Below are 21,172 nucleotides of genomic sequence, written 5' to 3'. Positions count from 1 at the left end.
ATGAAATAAAAATACAACTTTAGACAAAGTTAAATTTTATTTAACAGGCTTTTTACAGCAATTTACAGTAGCTAACAAAATAATTACCTAAATTAAATCACACTCAGCTTTTTCGTAATGACAAAAAAGTGCACCTGCACGTGATGTCACAGATTATTCACATGCAGGCATTTGACTTAAACTAAAGAATGACCAGAATGGTTCCAAGTAAATTCTAAGCACGATGATGGTTGAATCCTATAATACTGAAAATATATTAAGAAATTGTGCTTATTTTTAAAAAAATTAATTTTCAACAATTGCCGAAAACTGTAAAATTCCTCATAATAAAAACTAAAAGTTGTTTTAAGTAAGTAGTTTCATAACAAAAATATAGGAAACAAATATCACTATAGACAAAAAATTCGTATTCTAAATTGCTCTGTTCTCTTCAAATATATACACATAAAACAGATCTATAAGTTGACAACAAAAAATAATTTACCCTGCATATAGAAAATGGAGTTAAACCAACAAGGAGAAAGTGCTTTATTTGTAAATATTGGATATAATTTATTACGTAAAATGTATAATTAACGAAATTCTGTAGATAAACTATAATTATAACACACTTAGTACAGGAAGACATCCTGTGAATTTAGCATGCTCGGGATTATTATTTCTATACTTAACTTTGAGAAATAGATGGTGTAGGTAGTATATTCATAAAAACGCCTGAGAATACTCGAGTCTGTAGTATTGATTGAAGCAAAGATTTGTCAACAGTTAACAAAAAACCGCCGTAAGATTCGATTACAACATTATTTTATGTCATATTCACTTTGCCAAAACGTTACTTTCGAAATTTCTCGGTGCGAATTCGTTGGATCAAAAGAATACGAATTTCAGTACCCAGTTTGTACCGCCGCAGTTCAGTGCTCTTCCTCCTTAGCATAAAACTCCGTCTTAAACCTAGTCGTCAATATGTACACAACAGCCTCGTAAGTCGACATCATGATTGCGGTATTCGGAATCTGTCGGACCAGCTGCGTGGTCAGACCCCTGTACACGCCGCGCAAGCCCTCCTCCCGGAACACCAGCCCCAACGTTTGCCAGAAGCCGGTGTATTTAGTGCCCTCCTCCCTCAGCCTCGTTCGCGCCACCTCGTGCGGGTATGCTATGCAAGAGGCGACCGTTTTCGATATCGCGCCCGCCATCATGAACTCCAAAAAGTCTTTGGAACTCTTTGCGTCGGTGTGGCGCACCCGGTGCGCCATTAGCTCCGCCTTTATCGCTTCGTAGATCACGAAGTGGACGATTGTCTCCGAGATGCCCATGTAGGATGCCGATATGCCCTTGTAGAAACCAAGAATACCCTGAAACGAAACATCCCATTTTATCCTTGAATTTTATATATAAGATTTCTGATAACATACAGTAAATGACAACAAATGATTATGAATTTTAATGAACATGTATGTTCATTTTAATTGTTGTTCCTTTGTTAGTATTAAAAGTCATCAAATTACAATCTTAGGTCATCTGCAGATAGGTCAAATTCATTACAATTCCAGTTACTAATCGTTTTATGATCAGATACATGACGGACTATGAATCGACATAAAACATTGGACATAAGTTTAAAACGGGTTGCATACAACTATATTTGCAGGTCTAAAACAGTTTCAGTTGCATAGTTGCTTTCTTGATATTAAATGCCAGTGTGACGAACGTTACACACATTGTAAAAATAGTAAAATTTGTTGTCTGTTTGTTATTAATTGATTTGCTACAGTAAATGTCCTGCATTTGAGATCTCTTCTATAACTGTTAGAAATACTGCTATATCTGTTACATTGGTTTAACAATATTTATCACTCTGTACTATAAGACTACTAGGGGTACCTTGGTACTAACTATATAGTAGCTGATTGATTCGGATTCAGTCGTGTTCGTGTACACACAATGACTGTCAATTAACAAACTAATTGGAAAATGATCAAATGCTGAATTGCTTTAAAACTCACGATGCTTTCGCATATGCTATATTTTGAGTAGAAAACATCAGCTAAATTAATTAAAATGATTGATTAAATGTTTGTTTCCTCCACATTTTAATAGTCTGAAGGTTGTCTTACACATCAAATTGTGCTTACACAATAATTTTCATCTCTTGATACTTGATATATTTATCATTTATGTAATAATTTTATGAACTGAACTATTACAAACAATTACATATCAAAACAGATTTATTAGTAGTTCATTTGATCTCAAAATCAATTATTAATAAAACTGTCCTTAAAAGCGTCTAAATTTATCTTATTTTGTCATTATTTATAACGAACTAAAATCACACAATCAATTTGTGTAAACAAGTTTTATGTTTGAAACGCAGTTAGTATATTTTAGGAACTAAAAATATTCAAACAAGTTCTTATCATACAAAACAACACTCATTATTGTTGCAAACATAATCTGGACATAAGTGGTAATCTTTATTAAAACGTTTGATACGTAAATATTTACAATTTTTAACAATTAAAACGCAAAATTGTTTTATATTCATTATCATTAAATAATATCATTTGCAATATTATGGTTGCAGTTTAAATCCGGTTGTGTTTCTGTTTTAAATACAAGTGTCTATTTTTAATCAGTAATCTATTAAAATGTGTATGCTTTCATTTGAGGCAGAAACGGTTCAGTATTTTTATATACATATGCCAACAATATATCCCAGTTGATAATAGTCCAAACGTAGATAAATCAAACAATGCACAATAATTTGAAAAAATCAAAACCTTGACATTGTTATCACGACTTTGTTTAAAAATTCATTGTCTTATTAATCAATAAGAATATTTGCAATTTTTCCAATAAAAATACAGATATTAAAGAATTTTCTTTGTTAAAAAACGTAAACACATCAAGCGGCATTTCATTTTTAACTGGTTTATAATCAACTCAACAGCCATTGATTATAATTAATGCATTCTGAACATGTTACCGGTTTGTATGCAAATAAAATATGTATAAGTACGTTTTGTGTAAAGTTGTTTTTTAGTGCGAACGTGTGGCAACGGTATCAGCAAATATTTGTCCTATTTTATATCTGCGAATGGCAAAAACACCATCGCAGTTGCACTTAGCTTCCTCACGCCGTATTCATGCGAATAGAAAGCTGCATGTTAAACCAGATAGAAATCTTTTACATAACATAATTTACGGCATTGATAATGTAACTTGTCGACCCTTCAATGTCGGATTAACAGTTACTAACCGATTTAGCGTATATCCTTTGGACGCACTGCATGGCAGTCATCTTACTATCCTTGTTTATGTCCAATTGGAGCCTGGTCTTGACGAACCAGATCGGGTTGGTGAGGGTGCTGGCCATGAAGCCGGCACAGGACGCGGAGCACACGTGCACGATTGGAGAGTCCGGCGGCAGCAGCCCGTTCCAAAATTGTTTCGCCTGCGAATACGTGCAGAAATAAACGGCCCTCGAGGGTGCCACACCCACCAGATTCGGGATCAGACCTGGAATAACGAAAAATAATCCTTTAAAATTTCGACGTTATTTCGATAAGTTGTTTTTTTTTTTAATTGTAAATAACGATTAAAGAAGTACGTGATGTCCTCTAAAATATTCCACTTCTTCGATCGTCTCGATTTGTACGGATTGACGTAAATGATAAAAATCCCCCGGAGTGTGATAAGCTGTTACTGACCATAGCTCCCACGGAACAACCAATCGCAGTATTTTTATTAACATTATCTAACCCATTAAACTAATTCATATTAATACCGAAGGATCAGTGAACTTGGCATCTATTTACGTAGCTGCGTTCGATTAATGAGTTCTTGTTAGTTGTTTACCAATTACTTATCGTTACAACTACAATAAAAGTGATCCAAGTCATATAAAGGTCGTTACAAACGTAACGAGTTTGCGGTACCGCCAATCTGTTATATCATGTAGCAAAATAATATAAAAAGTAAAAAATCATGTAGGTTTTTAAAATAAAATTTTGAGTCTAAAACTGCCAAAACTAAAAATTCTTTTATAGACCATTAATAAAAACGTTAACCTTAACTTCAGAGGTGTTAACTTTTCAATTGCATTTACTCTCACGAGATAGTTAAGAGGCGTCTTTGCATATTTATTCGGAATTATGCACCAGTATACCCTTGACCTCGTGTCTTATTATAGAAGTCTGTATCTGTTTGCGTTCTGGCCCGTTTCAATTACGTGAATCGAGCAAATTAATCTCGATTAGGCAATCCTTACTGCTCTCTGGTTCAGTCATTTTCTTCGTGCAACATTTCATTTCATGAGTGGGTGAGCAGAAAAATTCGAAGAGTAAAAGTGCTGCGTGTCATACCTTTGAATAAAGCCATGGGTCCTTCGTGTTGGACGATGTGCCTGAGACACTGGACGATGCTCAAGTTCGCGATGCCAGGCGGTGCGCCCGCGGCCGCTGCGTGAACCGGCGCCGGGCCGTGATGGGGCGTCGCGTAACCTGAAAGAGCCACAACTTGAGGCCGGCTGTATCGTGTGGTGGTCCACAACCTACGCCTCTGGTCGCCGCCGCCGGCGGAAGAGGCGCCCGACGAAACGCGGCCGCCCCTCAGTTTCGACGCGTGGACGGCGACGGGCGTCGTGTCGCCCGGCACCCTAAACCCCGACCGGCTCGACTGTTGCCGTGTCTTTACAACTTCCAGGGGGCATGTCACGATGGCGCCGAACGTGCCGGCCACACTGCAACAAAAACACATCCTCAGTCACAATTCAACAATTTAACATCAACTTTGAATTATTTAGTATTCGTACGGCGTGGTTCATTTAGGATATGGACACTTACGTAACTTGTTAATTTAAAATTTTAATTTTAATGAATGAAAGCTCCAAAGCTAAGACAATGGGGGTATTAAACTATTGACTATTAATTATATATTGCATCAATCAATACACACTATATACTTTTTACAAATATCTTAGAATATGGAATGCCAAATATTAAATATATAATTTATACATATTTAATCTTTGCTAACGCACTAGTTCCCACAATTAGTTTAAATCTTAGTGCCAACAAGTTTAACTTTGTCTATTATACTCTATTTACTAATGACACCAATTAACTATACACAGAAGATATTTTAACAAAAAACAGTTTTACGTCACAATTTGATATTCTCGGATATTTAGTTAACAAATGTTTGATAATTTTTTTAATTTTCTCATAAATTAATGTTGTCTTGTATTAATTTTAACAGAAAAGTTTTTGTTTGTAAAAAATGTTAGGGAAGACCTCAATTGTATGGCATTCGTAGAACTCTTTATTATCCATCCATTTTAACACAAACTTGTCGTATTCATCAACCATGTTTTCCACCAACAAACCCAAAAACAGTTCCGATGCTTAATTAAGACAGTGGGAAATGTTTTAACAAACACATTCTAAACTTGTCAAAAGCTCAAAATATCTACACGTATTGAAATATCATTATTCAAGTGAGCATCTTGGGACTGTTTCATTATTCAAGGTGTTCAGTAAACAGATCTAAAAATATTGAGTTGTGAACTCAAATTACACCCGAGTTATAACTGATCTAACAGGTATTCAGAGCAAATTAGTAAAGTAACACTTGTTTTAGATACAATTTAATATGCTTCTATTACCATTAAAGACGTAAACGATCACAAGGTTGAAAGTCGGGCTTCAATTTATTATTTTTCAAGACTGATGGCCGAGAAAGTCAATTGCTTTAACGAAATGCTGTTTTAAAAATAGCATGGCGCAACAACAACAGCTATAAATTAATGAAAATGATTTATTTTCAGTAGGATATAAAGTAATGGTTTATTGTGTGATTTTCGTCTGGAGAATTGCGGAAAAATTTGTGTTATCAACTGTATTGTTATTTATGGATCGTATTTTATCACGATAAACAATTTTTAACAATCGTGCAATGAATTATGTTAAGTGATTTTTATAGTTATAGGTAAATGAATCAACGTCTAGTATTTTTATGTTGGCCAAAAATCAATTATTATATAAGATTTACGTTTTTGTTCACGACTTCTTAACATGATTCGCAATTACAAAAACAACACGCAGCCGAAAAGGAAAAATTACTGTTTTATCACGTGAATAAGTGACGTTGATTGTTAAAATTATTCTGGATTGTGTTATTTTTGACGAGAATATTCCAATTGAGATAAATTTTACAATGTTGATTATCTATTACACAATATTGCTGGATGGGATGATGAAATATTCGTGATTTTAATTAAACAGCAACAGAATAAAAAGAGAACAACAATGGGATAAAGGGGATAAAACTATAATCGATTATTTTTTACAAATTAAATTGATTTGCAAAAGAAAAATTTACATAATTTATCTATACACTTAATTATTATATAATTATGGACAAATCTATCCAATATAATGTTAAATTTTCGAATCTCACAAGATTTCACCACATTCCGTAAAACAACGTTAGAATAAAAATTTACAAAAATTATCTATACACTTAATTTTTATCATAGAAAATATATTCAAAGGAATGATATATTTTTGCATAGTACTAGATTTCCCCACATTGTATTTTGTGCAAAACAACGATGGAACAACAATGTGGAAAAATTATCCAAACATTTAATAGACTTTGTCAGACGTTGGAATAAAAATTTTTAAAATTTTCTAGGCCTTAATTTTCCCTCAAAAATAGTGTGTTAGAATAGTAATACATTTTTTAATCAAACTCTTATATTTTTTCATATTTATATTATATTTCATTTAGAAAATTGTGTGTTGGAATCAGTTTCCCATGTTTGTGTTTTGTGTAGAATAATATTAATAAAAATTAAGAAAAAATATATTTAGAGATCTAATTTTGCATTAGAAAATTGTGTGTTGTGAACAAATACTATAGATAAGTATTTTTCTAATGAAACTAGATCTTCCCAGACTTGCGTTTTGCGCAAAAACAATATTGGAACAATATTTAAAATAAAAAAACTAAACACTTAATTTTGCCATAAAAGAGTCATATATTTTTTGATCACCTTCTAGATTTTACATATTATAAATTAAGTATCATAAATTTTTAACCACTTTTAGATTTTAGCACATTTGTGTATTATGCAAAACAACATTAGAATAAATATTGAACAGTTTACTTCACCGAAACAACAATGTAGGTAAAATTTTAGTAAATCACGTCTCTGACTATATTTATGTTACAACAACTATCTATCATAGAGAGTTCATAATTAAAATATTATGTATGTATTTAATATCTAACACATATTCATCTCGCCGTAACGCCGTTGCACACAAATCGTCGCCCGATTCGAATCCAATCTAAAAATAGCCGCGCATTTTGTTTACATCTTGCAATTATAAACCGCGGTTGTGTGTCTGCCAAGGTCGATGAATTTACTATCATTTTTCTATCGCCATTTTCCACTACTCACATGTGCATACGTGGAATACTGCAATCTAACCGATTCTGAAAGGGTGACCAAGTGCACGTATTTTCACGAAGGACACATATTAGGAAATTAAAACGAGAATTTAATTTAACACGATAAGGGAAACTTGACTACGCGGCAAATGTTTTATGCGTTTTATCATCATGTGATTCATTTAGTCTACAGAGAGAATGTTTAGTTACAGTCCTATACAAACCTAATTAAAGTTTGAATAAATTTCACCCGTTCTATTGTTATTGTAACTTGAAAATATAAGATTTACTTTATCCTTGAGTTGCGATTTCCCGTTTGAACATTCAACATGTAACCGACAAACATTTCAATCATCTAATAACTTAATGACATGGAATTTCTGTCCAATTACGAAAGTGAAGCAACCGTAGCGAATATTATTCTTCTAATTTGCCAAATTTTCCACATTTTTTAATAATTGGCAAACAAGTTGATTTATTATGTACGTTTACGTGTACTAAATATCAAAGTACACAATGACGATGCCAACGTATTCTTATTTATTAAATTATCACCAATTAATGCAGTTTGGAATTTGCACTTACAATTAGTTAGAGCACCTGTGGAATCTTTTGTGCCAGAAAAATTCAGTTTTGTTTTTTGAAATACATTTGCACGTCTTATTAGAACATTCTAATCATAATGTGACTGAGTTTATTTATCCTCATTGTCAGCAGTTTTTTTTTTAAAACTTGCATTTTACTAATATGAACTTACACATTGAAAACAACGTGAAACAAACAACGACACACAAAGTATTCAACTTTGGAACTAATACAAATTAATTATTAAACAGATTTCGTGCATTGGCCCGTTAGTTGTTATAAACTGCAAATGTTAATTACAATTTTAAAAATATTTCGTAGCATTAGCCACATTAGAAATAATAATTTACTTAATTAATTAATTAAATAAACAGTAGGAATTATTTCTTTGCAATGGTTTTATTATCGCATTAGTTTCTGTTTAACAAAACTTAAAAATCGCGTCGACGTCCTTTCAAAACTTTGCCTTAATCTTGAATGTATTTTTAGATATAACACTTCAGACTTTGGATTTCAATATCAGTTATAAAAATAACAGTCATTCTAAAACAAAGTTGATTATTTACCTTTAATTATGTTTAAATATATTTTCCTACGAGTTTCCTTTTTCTTTACAACTACAGAAATAAATTGTAATTCTATTACTAAATTATTTTTCTGTAAGTTATTATTATTTTCTACATATTCATAGAATAAATATATACTCAATTTGTGATAAGTAAATCAGAATATGTAATAATTGATCTCGTTTCGGTCGAATTTAAATATTCCATTTTCTTTTTTCCAGCAACAAAAATGTCGGTTTGTCCAGTATGTTATTATTATTTCAATCATAATTAAAATATGTCTGATTTGAAACAAACTTTTAATAAAAATACAACTGTGTTGTAAATTTACATGATGTAAAAACATGGAAAAATTGTCTTGCTCCCATTACCAATAAAATTACAAATTTCGCAACTAAGATATAAAATAAAAATGAAATTTTGATAAATTAGCATAATTTATTACTTGTATAAGACATTTATTTTGAAATAGTTTATTTTTTAGTTGTTATGAATATGCGTATTACATTTGAGTGTTTTTGTTTTTAAAACCATCGGTCATCGTCAATCGACTGATGCACAAACATATACAGAATATTTAAGCACAAGTTAACAAGAAAAAATGAATATGTTAGAACCTTGGAAAAGTAACATTGATAACACTATTTTAATCTAAACCAGATTAAAATAAAAACAATAAATTAAACTTTGACATCATTGCGAAGCTATTTATAACAGTGCTAAAACATTGAATTACTGTCATTCGTTTTAACTAACATAATCAGCTTTATAGAAATTATAGTACTTTCGTTAATATTAGCCACTTAGAAGTGTATAATTATTATAGTCTTATCGTTTATAAATTTAGCTATTCAAGATTTATTGTTTAGGTTAGGTTAGTTTTATTAGCAGGTGGAAAATCTCAATGAAAATGAAAGTTAATCGTAAATATTTGATGTAAATCCGTAAATTGTTTTGTGAGTATGCAAACAACTATAAAATAATAAACTGAAAAAGTTGTATTTTAAAATAAGAAAAGAAGTATTATTTTATGTTGGAAAAGAAATGTCAACAATAAATTGTCAATAAATAATACCTCCTTTTAAATTATTGATAATAGTATGTACTTCTTCTTTTATAAATATAGTTCTAAAATTTTTAATTTAATACATTTATTGTAAATGTAGCTGTAACACTCTTAATGTTATGACAGTTTAATTAACATGAAGAAAATTGATCAACAATTGGAATATTTGGTGAGCGTGAATTAAGGTTTCCGTGCCGAAAAATAAAAAGTATGACTGTTGTTTACAATTTGCGACCAGTTCTATAATTAAATGGATATTCTTGTTGGACACTGCGATGATTTCGAAGCCTTGGTTCCGAGCACATGGTTCGGATTTTTGATCAGCATCAACCAAACAACATTTAAATTTAAACCAGAATTAATGCACGTAAACTGTAACGATACACGATTGACCAAATATGAGTGTAAAGCAAGTGTAATTTTATTAAAACAAAATGTAAACAGCTGAGGAATATGTCAATTGTGCACGTTGGAAAAATTGCGTTGCACAGATCTATTTATAGTTAATTGTTGCTAATTGAACGAGGTCGAACGTTTGTTTACTTCCAGGGAGCCGAAATCACTTACATAATTAACTTAGGTTAAGTGTGGTGCGAAAACAAAAGTAAAAATACCTACCCCCCTGCCACAAGGTGTATAACAGTATCTCGTTGACTCATATCATTGAAAATTCACACTAATTCCGATCAAGTCCACAAAAACAAATGAAAAAATCCGAACACAAGTCCACGCACTACAACTTCCAAGGCGGGCACGGTTTTTTAAACGGTCCGCCCCCAGTCCAAAACAAATCAGCACGTCAGCACCGGAACGGGTCCGTCTAAACGCACATCTCAAGGGGTAGAATCTACCACCGGTCGCACACCGTCTAGTGGAGAACGTGACCAGAGTCTCGTACCGCTCAGCAGTCGCTCGATTTCATTCTTCGAATGTTTTGTAGGTAGAGGCGATTTTCGACTGAGCCGCAGTCCGCAACTATCCCCACCAACGGCCCTGTCATGCCGCGGTCACGTGCTCTTGTTTACCCGGCGCATTTGCTCCAGTTTCGAAAGGGCGAAGAGGATTCGGTTGTTTTTTTCGGCTTTTCGCAGGAATATTATGACACCTGACACATTTCTTGGTCTGGTCACGTGGATCTGTATCTGTTCTCTTACACAACTGCGAAAAATACTTTCAGATTTTCAGGTTGTGTTCAGACTTAGGAATGGAAATTTATAAAAATTTGGAAGTCCTTACGTTTAAGTGTCCGTTAAATGGGGAATCTTGCGCAATTGCTAAATTTGTAAATGAAATTTGTTAATGCAGTGTTGTCATTGTTATAATTTACATTTGTGATAAGGAAACTCGCAAATCGATAACTAATTTTAAGAAAAAATATTTTGAAATAAACTTATGTCACAATGACATAATCAAATTATTTATAGTAATATTAACAATAAGTTACTCTAAGGTAATTGTTTCCAGTATAAAAATTATAATAGAAAGTAAAAATTATATATGTAATTTCTTATTGGATATTAAGCGATATTGTAGAAATTGTAGCATCTATTAAAATATTGATACTTATAATAATATAATGATAAAATTTCAAAAAAATAAATAAATAAAACAAAGAAGATTATTTTTGTATCTATTTATTTGGTAATATAAATTAAGAATCTTAATATTGTAATTATTATATATTATTTCTTAAGAGATTGCAAATAAATCATTATTAATTTCTTATTATTTACCAGTAAAATAAAAAAAAATATTTTTTTTTATTGTAAATTGAATATGTATTCTTTGTATCTTTTATGAAATATCTTAAGTGGTCACATAACCTTATTATAGCGTTTAATTCTTACGCTAGTGGTGGGTAGTAGTAATAATTATTAATATTAAAGAATTATCTTTGTTTGCCAATATAAATTGTTTAAAAAGGCAAAAAATCAATTATTATATCACAGACAAAGAATTCTATGAAGTTGACCGTGGCAACGTCGCATTAAACTGTTGTCCCACAATCCACAACATGTAAACAATAAACTTCATTTAACCGAATATAAAGCTATAAAACCTCACAGTCATATGGATTAACCGATAAATATAATAAAATCATCAGTAAATCGCTCGTGATTACGTTACGGATATGTTAGGTTATCCTGGGGCCCAAAATTAATACTACACAATGAGTTTTGATGTGCTGCGACTGCCGGCCCAGAACAAAGCCTTACACTGCTATTTGTTGATGAGTATATGGATTTTACTGTTGATTGCTGGTGTGTATTATAAGTTTCTGGAGCCAGATCAAAGACTGCCTGATCCTGCAGTCACTACTGAACTCATACAAAGTTTGACATTTGATGTTAAAACCAAGAGGATATTTAAGATATGCAATTTGCCAAATGATATTGTTGAAGGAGACGAAGGTAAATCCTTCATGTGAATGCATTTTGTGTATTACAAAGTGTTTATTCCAGGAATCTTACAGTCAAACAAATGGCTGTTGAAAGGCTTGCTGATTTTGATTCGACATGGAGACAGGGGTCCTTTGCAACATGTTAAAAAGATCTCAAGTATTGATTGTGGCACTGAAGAGTCAGATATTCTTAATTCCTATAAGGTATCATACTTTCAGTGATTCATAATTTTCTTAAGAATAATCCATAATTCATATATTTCATAAATATTTCACTAAAATTGTTGTTTAATGGATTTCAAACACATTTAATATTTTAGTAATATCACAAGAGAATTTCTGTTATAAAATGCTGACTGAAATGAGTCAGCATATTTATTTTATGGTTCACTAATGCTTTAGTTAAACTAAAAGCAAAATAATGCCAGTGTTTTATGGTTGTTGTTATCTTACAATTTTTCAGGCTATAATTAGAAGTAACGCTTTTATTTTTTATAAATACAATGTATTTAATTATTGTATTACATTATTTGATTTTACCCAGTACTTAATGTTCTTTGTAAACTGAAAGTAAATTTATTAGAAAAATGATCCATTAAACCATGTTTCTACCTATAAATTTATGGATTTTACATTTCTTAGCAATAATCATAAAAATTTATTATACCATTCAATTTGAATGCCTTTACACAGGATAAACAGGTTCCTTTGCACTTTATGCCTATCTAAATTTAATATTGCCGTGTATTTTTAGAACAGACGCCTATTTAAAGTTGTTTCATTTTGTTTGTGCATTTTTTTTCGACAATAATTTTAGAATTCGCCTTTATTTATGACACTACGGAATTGAATTTTTATTATTTATTATGTTTTATTCCACAACCTCTGATATAAATATAAGTTGAAGTTTTCCATAATTTTTCTTAAAAAAATAATAAATTTATTGTTATTACATTTCTTATTGCAATTTTAGGCATATCTGCACAATTTGACTGTTTTTGGCAAGGTCTCTTGGGTTGGACCAGGACCGTTTCATGGTTTTCCAATCCTCCCAACTCACTCAAGACAATGCTTATTGGGTCAACTCACTATGCAAGGTTAATTTTATGACTCTTCAGAATTTTCAACATATCATTTACGATAACATTTGCAGGAATAAGTCAGCTATTGAAATTGGGTCAGTTGTTAAGAAGGAACTACTTCTACGTGTGGCCGAAATTGAAGCACTTAAACCACAGTGACATTTTGGTCTACAGCACCAGATATAGGAGAACCTTCCAGTCAGCCTTGGCATTTTTGTACGGTCTCGTTCCGAAGGAATCTCTATCGAAGCTGAGCATTCACGAGAGCCAGTCTATGAGTTTCTGTTTCAAGGATTGCGGCTGCCCAATCACCGACAGACTATCCAAGTAGAAGTGCCCCAAATAAAAACCAAACAAACAGTACTATTTGCGATACATTTCAGGTTTGTGAGGGACAGTATATCGCATCAATTGAAGGCACATCCAGCGGTGGCGATGCTGGCCGAACAAACGGGAAAGTCGCTGTTTTCCAGCGGGGCCGAACAAGGCAACCTCGCCAGCGATCCGCATGCGGTCCGAGATGCACTGCTCACTTACGTGTGTCACGGCAGTGGTTTGCCATGCGAGAATCCACTAAATTGCATCAGGTATAATCGGGTATGTCGACGCTGTTGCTTGCGTAACGTACGTATTTTTGTAGGAGACAAAATGTGGCCGGAGTTTTCGCTTACACTGACTGGGTCAACTATCAGAAGTGGCGTAACATTTTTTGGAAGAGGTTGTGTCTCTTGCGGTCGTACGGATTGATCAGGCACATCGTGCAGCAGATGTTGCACATGGTTTCGAATTCCGGCCCTTATCTCGTGCTTTATTCTGGACACGATCACACCGTCGAACAACTCACCACCGCTTTAGGTCTGCAAAGTGATGCGATGCTCTTACGGTAATTTTTATCTTACTCTCTGTTTGTTATCATTTAATTATTGATATTTTAAAGGTATGGTGCCAGAGTTGTTTTTGAAGTTTACCAAGACAACAGAGAATCTCAAAATGATGCCAAAGGTATTTACTTTCGTCTATTGACCAATGGAAAAGACGTGACAAGACAAATCGGGTTCTGTAAGAATATAGTTAGTGTGGATAAGATTAATTTGTGTAAAATAGAGGATATAGTTAGATTTTTGCACGACGACTATTTTACTGGATTGAATGTTACGAATTATAAAGATGCGTGTGCTCATAAGTATGATTGAAGTGAATCTCGTTTGAATTGTCCTGTTGTTACTAATTTTGACAAAAGTACCTGAATTATTCATATAAATAATACTCATATTTATATGGAATATTATATCTCTCGACATTGTAATAGTTTTATGTGTAATAGAGACGAAATATCGTTTAATTTTTTGATTCATAAAACAGTTCTACAGCCAAAAATTTTATTCTGTTAATAAATGTGAATATAAATATAAAAAATATACACAATTTTATTGTTTTTTAAAAGGACAATTCAATTAATACATTGATCGAATAAATTCAATTCTCTTAATATTTTGTAAGTCGTCTTATAGTTCTATTTTTTAATGAATGTCAAAGAAATATATCTTATGCAAACAAGACTAAATTTTATATTAAGGTGATCTTAGCTATCCATATCCAAAATATCAGTAAGTTGTCAATTACAATGAAGTTTTAAAATAGATGGAAAACTTATTATAATTAAATTAAAATGTAATTTCAATGTAGAAACATTATTCTCTTCAACTGTTATTTAGTATTTACATTACAGTATTAGGGATAACACTCATCTATCGACGCGGCATCTGATTAATATTGGCTTAACATTGGTTTTAGTTAACTGGTCCATTTGACGGGCGGTATTTGTATTGGTTCGCTCGTTTAAATCAGATAGAAAATGACGCGTTTCAATCCCGTTTACGATGTTGATAGACGAATATTAACCCTTAAGACACTTTTAAGTTATTTCACCACAGTATTAAAATCACTATTTTAAGTTATTTATTTACCTGACTAATTTACCAAATATGTAGAACTATCTATTCTAGTTAAACATTTACAATGAAAATATGTTTAAAACCGATTATATACAAAATTCACAAAAATTTACCATAAACAATTTTGAGACTGCATTATTATATCAAATTTCCGGTTGTGTATATATTATTGTTGTATACTTATTTGTTTTATTAAAATGTAAATATCCTGAAGTATTTTCTATTTATTTGTATATATTTGGCAATGACTGTAAATATAAATAAATTAGATTTTAAACTGCATAACTCTTTTTTATTTTTAGAATTTTCAATGAAACACCAGGTTTAAAAACAATAAAAATGTATTAATAAAGAAATTTACATATTTACAACAAATTAGATATCGAAAGTTCTCAACTAAAGAAATAAATCGATTTTAACACATTCTTAATGTCAAAATCACCGGTCTTTGGTAACTGCCTCAGAATTTTGTTTAATTTTTTCTTTGTTAAATCTGTAATTGATCCGTCTTCCGCGAAATCACTGGAAAAAAGAATAATGAAAAAAAATATCAACAATTTGCACAATGCTTACCATAAGTCGTAGCTGTAATTATCCGTCAAGAAAGCAGATAAGTTTTCCAAAATAGGTTCTGAATGTAGCGCAACAAACTGTTCCCTACAAATCTGAAACAAATTGAGTAATTTCGCTGTAAAATATTTATATTATTATTTAACAAACCTTGTTCATTATATGTACTGTAGAGGGATGCGTCCAGTAACAGTCGTGAACTGACACAAATGTAAGTCCTTTTCTTTCACAGTGCAAGGATGTGAGCATCATATGACTAGAATCTAAAGAATGGATAAAATTTGGAGGGAAAGCATTCTTCTGCTTCATTACATTTGGTTTCCTACGATTAGTTAGATTAGTTTAGAATGGTTCAAGAGTTTAAGAAAACTTACTCAAAACTGTCCATTGTAAAAGATTCATATATATTCATGCTTAATTTTCTGTATCGGATATAAGGTTGTACAATTGGCAAACCCAAAGGCGTTACCCATTCAACATTTTTCCCACAAACACCCGAAATCATTCTAGCACACTCTGTAAACCAGTCTTGAATTTCCTTAGTCGACGTAAACATCGTCCTCAACGAATCAAATGTCCTCCCTATATAAAATAATAAACCTTTTAGATTTATATAATGAAAAACAATGTTGTTAAATACCAGTTAAATAAGTGGATGCTGGCCACACTGCATCTTTAGGGAAATCATCTATGTCCTTGAGTTGTTTTGCGATTTGTAGTCGAGCACCGAACCTAGTCACGCCGTAAACGGTCGTCATCACAGTCTGTTTTATCACTTTTCGTTTCACGAATCCCTCCAACTTCTTTGCGATCTGAAATCAACGATGATTGCACAAAACTACAAAATGCAATTTACCCTTCATCTTACCTCAACCCCATTTTCAGCATCCTTCTTTCGTTGTTCCTCGACCAGTTGGACGACCGCATTGTAAACATCCTGCGGCACGTCACTGGGCGCAAGATTGACGCTGTATGCGCCCGCAGCATCTCTACCTAGGGCAGCATAATGCTGCAAACCGTTACAGCTGCCGTCTTGGTGCACGGGGAAACATGTACGGTAATTCTCCGGGTCGCCGGAACGCACTGCGTTTGCTATTTCCATGCAACACGCGAGGGTTTGCCACGGTTCATCCGATTCGGCCCACCACTGTTTCCCTTCCAGCGGGTAGTCGGCGGAGTCCAAAATCAAATCAATGTTTTCGTTTGCGAATTTCAGTCTAAGTTGAAAAATCATAGTAGTAGTTGATGGTAAATTGTATTGTAATTGTAAATTACCTTTCGCTGACGGGATCCTTTTTCTTCAATCCAGTCAAATTTATGAGGTGCAACTTTAGCCAGTCCAGTCCGTCCGGTCCCAAAGGTCTAGACTCGGCAAAAATCAACATGGATCGGGCCAAATCAGAACCGAGATGATTCAGATGTGGAGGCACAGGATAAACCCTGCCTCTAAAGTCCATGTTGTGTGGCAACCAGAATATATCATCCCTAAACTGTGAAACAAATCAGTTGGCTCAGTTTAAAATATGTATATGTACTTACATGGTTGGCTAAAGACAGCCTATATAAACAATCACACCATAAAGAATACATTTCAGCCTTCTTTCTTCTCAGTTGCAGCTTCTGTCTGAACAGTTGGTACTTTTGCTGCTTGTCCATGTCCGACGTGTATTGTGGCGCTGGAGGCAACGACGATGGAGGTTCTGGCACGTCCAGTTTTGCTGAGCCACCATTATTAAAGACCTAAACATCTATAATAAAATTATGTGCTATAGAAATATCGATTATGCACATACGGTTAGGATGATATCTAAAATCTTCGTGTTGACTTTCCATGGAACGGCTGCCAATTGATTCAAAGCGTCGAGACTCGGGTACAACTGTTCGGGAGGAGCGTTAGCTAATCTGTCTTTTTGAGCGATAGCATTTGGAATTAACCTGACAACATCACAGGGTGAGACTAGATAACCGCCAGTTTCGATGGATATCCAGGGAATTGGTGGACATTTCATTGGTACTTCATACGCCGGGAATGTCAACGTTTCCGGCATTGAAGCTCTGTACAATTTCGATAAAATCGGATGTGGTTTCACTTCTTCTTTTACCAATCTTCCTTGTGTACGGTAAATTGTATAAAACGCTGGCACATAATTCTTATTTCTGAAACAATTAATACTTTATATTAAAATTGTCAATATCTTTTTCTTCCGAACTTTACTTGGATTTGCTAGTTAGCCTCATCGCATGGACGTCCACTTTAAGATCGTGCATTATAATGTGGTAAAGAAATTTTCCAATGGTTTGCAAAACTGTAGGCACCCATTCCTGATGATCCATAGACAAAGTTGCGCCAGTATCGCTGACTTTATGTTCCGCCCATTGCCAGGTTTGTCTTGGGTTAATCAGCACCTCTTCTTCAGGTAAAACGCCTAATTGGTCGTGTGTTGCTGCATATTCCGAACAATATCTGTTGTGAATTTTAGAAATCTAGAAAGGAATGATTAAATGTATTGTATACACTACAGACTATTTACTTGTTACTTTATCCAACACTCCAGTTTTCCACTTCTTCAACACCTTATACCTCGCATAAACTTTTTGTCCCAAGTCTCTGTAGAGCATATTCACAGTGGGACTGTATGTTTCTGAGCCCTGAGCCATCCTCTTAGCTTCATCTAGTATAATTGAAACATAATCAGCTGTTGGTATACATTTTAGGTACAGTTCATAGTTGATGTGTCCTTTTTGAGCCACCAAACTTGCCAAATCTCTGAGGAACGCCTTTTTAGCAGACTCTTCCCACATGTTGTAATGTTCTTGCAATACTTCTCTGTGTTTTATTACATCTTCAGTTGGATCAGGCTTAGCTTCAATGCTCTTAATCTACAAAAACATTTTATTAACATAAAATATATTAGGAAAATATATATTCTTACAGTTATGTAACCATTAATTTCAAAGTCTAGTTGTTCTGCGATCCTCCTCTTCATGTCGCTGGGTGTAAATAATCCGTTGGTGTTCGGTTCGTACAATTCGCGTTGATGATCCAGTTGAGATTCATGATTTAGTTGATTCAAAAGATGGTTGTTGTATTGGAGATTTGGAACATCAATCTTCGTCTGATAGGAGGGATCGAAAGCTAGCATAGCTTTCAGTACCATAGCTCTTTCGTCGCAAAGGAAGCTACCCTCATTCATGATGCGATCAAAGGTAAAGCCCTTGTTGATCGCTTCTTTGCCGAAGATACGTATCTCGCGTGTCAAGTAATTGTCGATGTTTCGTCGACCGAGGCATTCGAATATAGCTACATAACTTTGCAGATTCGTGGCGATCCCCTCCTGCTCCATGATCTCGACTATCTCTTTAACCTTTTCCCAATTACCTTTGGTGGCGAAGCCCTTGAGCAGAGCATTGTAAACGTTGACACTTGTTATAGGCGGGACCTGTTGTTTCTTTGCTCTGTGTCGGTGGTAGTTCAGGGCCTGAAAACCGCGGGTCGGTGCTTTCAAGTGGTTGCACAGTTCCATGTACGCAGCCAACGTTTTGTTTGCTATTTTTTCCGAATATTTCTTGTCCATTTTGGCTCGAACGACTTTTTCTTTAATCGTGACATCCTTAGGATCTTCTGGTGTCTCTGCGACTTCTTGGATGCATTCAGATTCTGGATGAAATGGTGTAATTGGTACACTAAAATTTGCTTGTTACGTTACTCAACTTTACAATGAAAGCATGGAAACTTTCTCTTACATATTATCTACAATATAATTAATTATGTTTATATATGTATAAGAGTCTTTTCTTTCCATCATATTATTACTTTTCAACTAATCATAGTTTGCTGCGACATTATATATTTACGAATGAATATCTAATCTTAGTTTGCTGTGGCATTAAAATTTGTGAATAAATAAATATATTCGAATTATTTGTTGTTGAAAAAACTATTAAAAAATAAATTAAAATAGCTAAAAATTGCATGCACACAATTAGATTTTTATCGGCTGTAACTAAGTAATATAAATCAAGAAAGAAAAATATATAGACAGTTGCATGATCAATTAAAAAATTATTTTTGGTGTTCACTGCATACAAATTTCAATGAAAATATATAAGAGAAAACTTTATTAATATTAAACTCTAATTTGTAGTATTTTAAAATTATTATCATTTTACTAAAATATAATTTTATTTTAAAATGTCAAAAACAAAGACGCTATTAAAATGGACAAAATAGTTTCTATCATTAAAATATTTTTTACCAATATAAATTAGTTTTGATATATTGTGAAATACTTTTTAGGTTGTAATTTTGCGATTATCTCTTCTAATAATAATAACTTATAAATTTAAAATTATTTGTATTTAAATAAATAATAATCTAAATACCACATCATTACTGACTACTCTAAAGTGAAATTTGTCCAATTAGATCCAAATAATGAATTAATTATTTACCTTCCAAGTTCTAATTCATTTTCCTCAATAATTTGACTTTCAATGGGTTCTTTAAATACTGGAACTTGTTGATTTAATAGTTCATCTTTTACTAAAGAATCATTTTCTGGAACATTTGTTGTGTTTGACTGTGCTAAATTATTAACAATGGGATTATTTAACAAAACATCATTAATATCAACTAAATTATTATAGGTGTGTTCTTCAGCAATTATTTTTACTTCTTTAGCTACTTCTTTTAATTTATACAGTTCATTTAAACTTAGACTGGAGTTGGCCAATATTTTTAAATCATCTGATGAAAGTCTTTTAACTTTAGCTTTTTGTTCTACTTGAGTATGTTGATCAACTGCAAAATACTCATTAATAATAGTACAAAAAAAGATAAGAAAATAACAAACCGACTAATAATTCGGCGTACTTTTTTAAGTTTCGCTTCCTCACTTTAAGTTTTTTAGTTACACTGGGATTTATTATTGTTGATTGCTTCCTTATTATTACTGGAATTGATAATCTTAAATTACACAGTATACTTATTGTGTGTTACGACTTACCATTATGAAAATTGTTTAATTGTTTGCATAACTGGCACGTTCTTTCGGTAACCCTAATTTCATTTTCGCTTAAAGTACCGAGGGACAAGTTTTGATAAGCCCTCAATGAAACACTATTTAACTTAAACAGTCTATACATTATAAATGTTTGGTCCTAAAATCATATATACGCTGGGAATTTCATCGTTAAAAAAAATTGACGTTCACGTGTTTTGATCGTTCGCCATGTTAATTATAACCTTCGCTTCGAAATATAGAAATTGCGTAATTTTCGATTTAACCTCAAAAAACTTTTTTAATTTCTAGAAATCTATTCATGCGTCATCTAACAAGTACCCTCAGAACTAAAAGAACTCGAAACAGATGCCGCTTCAGCTTATATCAAACCTTAATATTTTTCCAACAGATGTCGTGTTATATGTTATGAGTGGATAGGGTGGTTTTTGTACTATTTTTGAATTATTCAATTTTAAATAGGCA

At 32.8% G+C, this 21,172-nt stretch overlaps 3 protein-coding genes across 4 annotated transcripts; 1 reads left to right on the top strand and 2 right to left on the bottom strand.

The window, feature by feature from the left end:
• Window positions 1–18: 18 nt before the first annotated feature.
• Window positions 19–10,985, bottom strand: LOC109597997 (mitochondrial carrier protein Rim2). Of its 2 annotated transcripts, XM_020013807.2 has the most exons (5): window positions 10,297–10,985; window positions 4,560–4,744; window positions 4,368–4,505; window positions 3,263–3,522; window positions 19–1,355 (listed from the first exon to the last, which is right to left on the bottom strand). In XM_020013807.2, the coding sequence occupies exons 1-5, from the start codon at window positions 10,335–10,337 to the stop codon at window positions 912–914; spliced, it is 1,068 nt and encodes a 355-aa protein (XP_019869366.1). In that variant the 5' UTR covers window positions 10,338–10,985; the 3' UTR covers window positions 19–911. The 2 variants fall into 2 exon arrangements, with proteins under 2 accessions (XP_019869366.1, XP_019869365.1); XM_020013806.2 differs by having other exon boundaries at window positions 4,368–4,744; window positions 10,297–10,984.
• Window positions 10,986–11,686: 701 nt separating this feature from the next.
• LOC109609270 (2-phosphoxylose phosphatase 1) lies at window positions 11,687–15,329 on the top strand. Its single transcript, XM_020025912.2, has 7 exons — window positions 11,687–12,089; window positions 12,141–12,283; window positions 13,053–13,176; window positions 13,233–13,488; window positions 13,545–13,748; window positions 13,802–14,044; window positions 14,099–15,329. The coding sequence occupies exons 1-7, from the start codon at window positions 11,849–11,851 to the stop codon at window positions 14,352–14,354; spliced, it is 1,467 nt and encodes a 488-aa protein (XP_019881471.1). The 5' UTR covers window positions 11,687–11,848; the 3' UTR covers window positions 14,355–15,329.
• A 110-nt stretch (window positions 15,330–15,439) lies between these two features.
• On the bottom strand, window positions 15,440–20,900 carry LOC109609312 (DNA-directed RNA polymerase, mitochondrial). Its single transcript, XM_020025963.2, has 15 exons — window positions 20,693–20,900; window positions 20,540–20,638; window positions 20,139–20,487; window positions 18,620–19,370; window positions 18,225–18,566; window positions 17,902–18,170; window positions 17,480–17,843; window positions 17,226–17,426; window positions 16,962–17,176; window positions 16,555–16,903; window positions 16,327–16,498; window positions 16,061–16,268; window positions 15,837–16,008; window positions 15,690–15,781; window positions 15,440–15,638 (listed from the first exon to the last, which is right to left on the bottom strand). Exons 1-15 carry the CDS (start codon window positions 20,829–20,831, stop codon window positions 15,509–15,511), a joined length of 3,852 nt encoding a protein of 1,283 aa, XP_019881522.1. The 5' UTR covers window positions 20,832–20,900; the 3' UTR covers window positions 15,440–15,508.
• Between the last annotated feature and the right edge of the window lie 272 nt (window positions 20,901–21,172).

Source organism: Aethina tumida, chromosome 1 (genome assembly GCF_024364675.1).
Source record: "Aethina tumida isolate Nest 87 chromosome 1, icAetTumi1.1, whole genome shotgun sequence".
In the NCBI taxonomy this organism is placed as follows: domain Eukaryota; kingdom Metazoa; phylum Arthropoda; class Insecta; order Coleoptera; family Nitidulidae; genus Aethina; species Aethina tumida.
The sequence above is the reverse complement of the archived record's forward strand: the minus strand, read 5'-3'. Positions and strand labels throughout refer to the sequence as shown.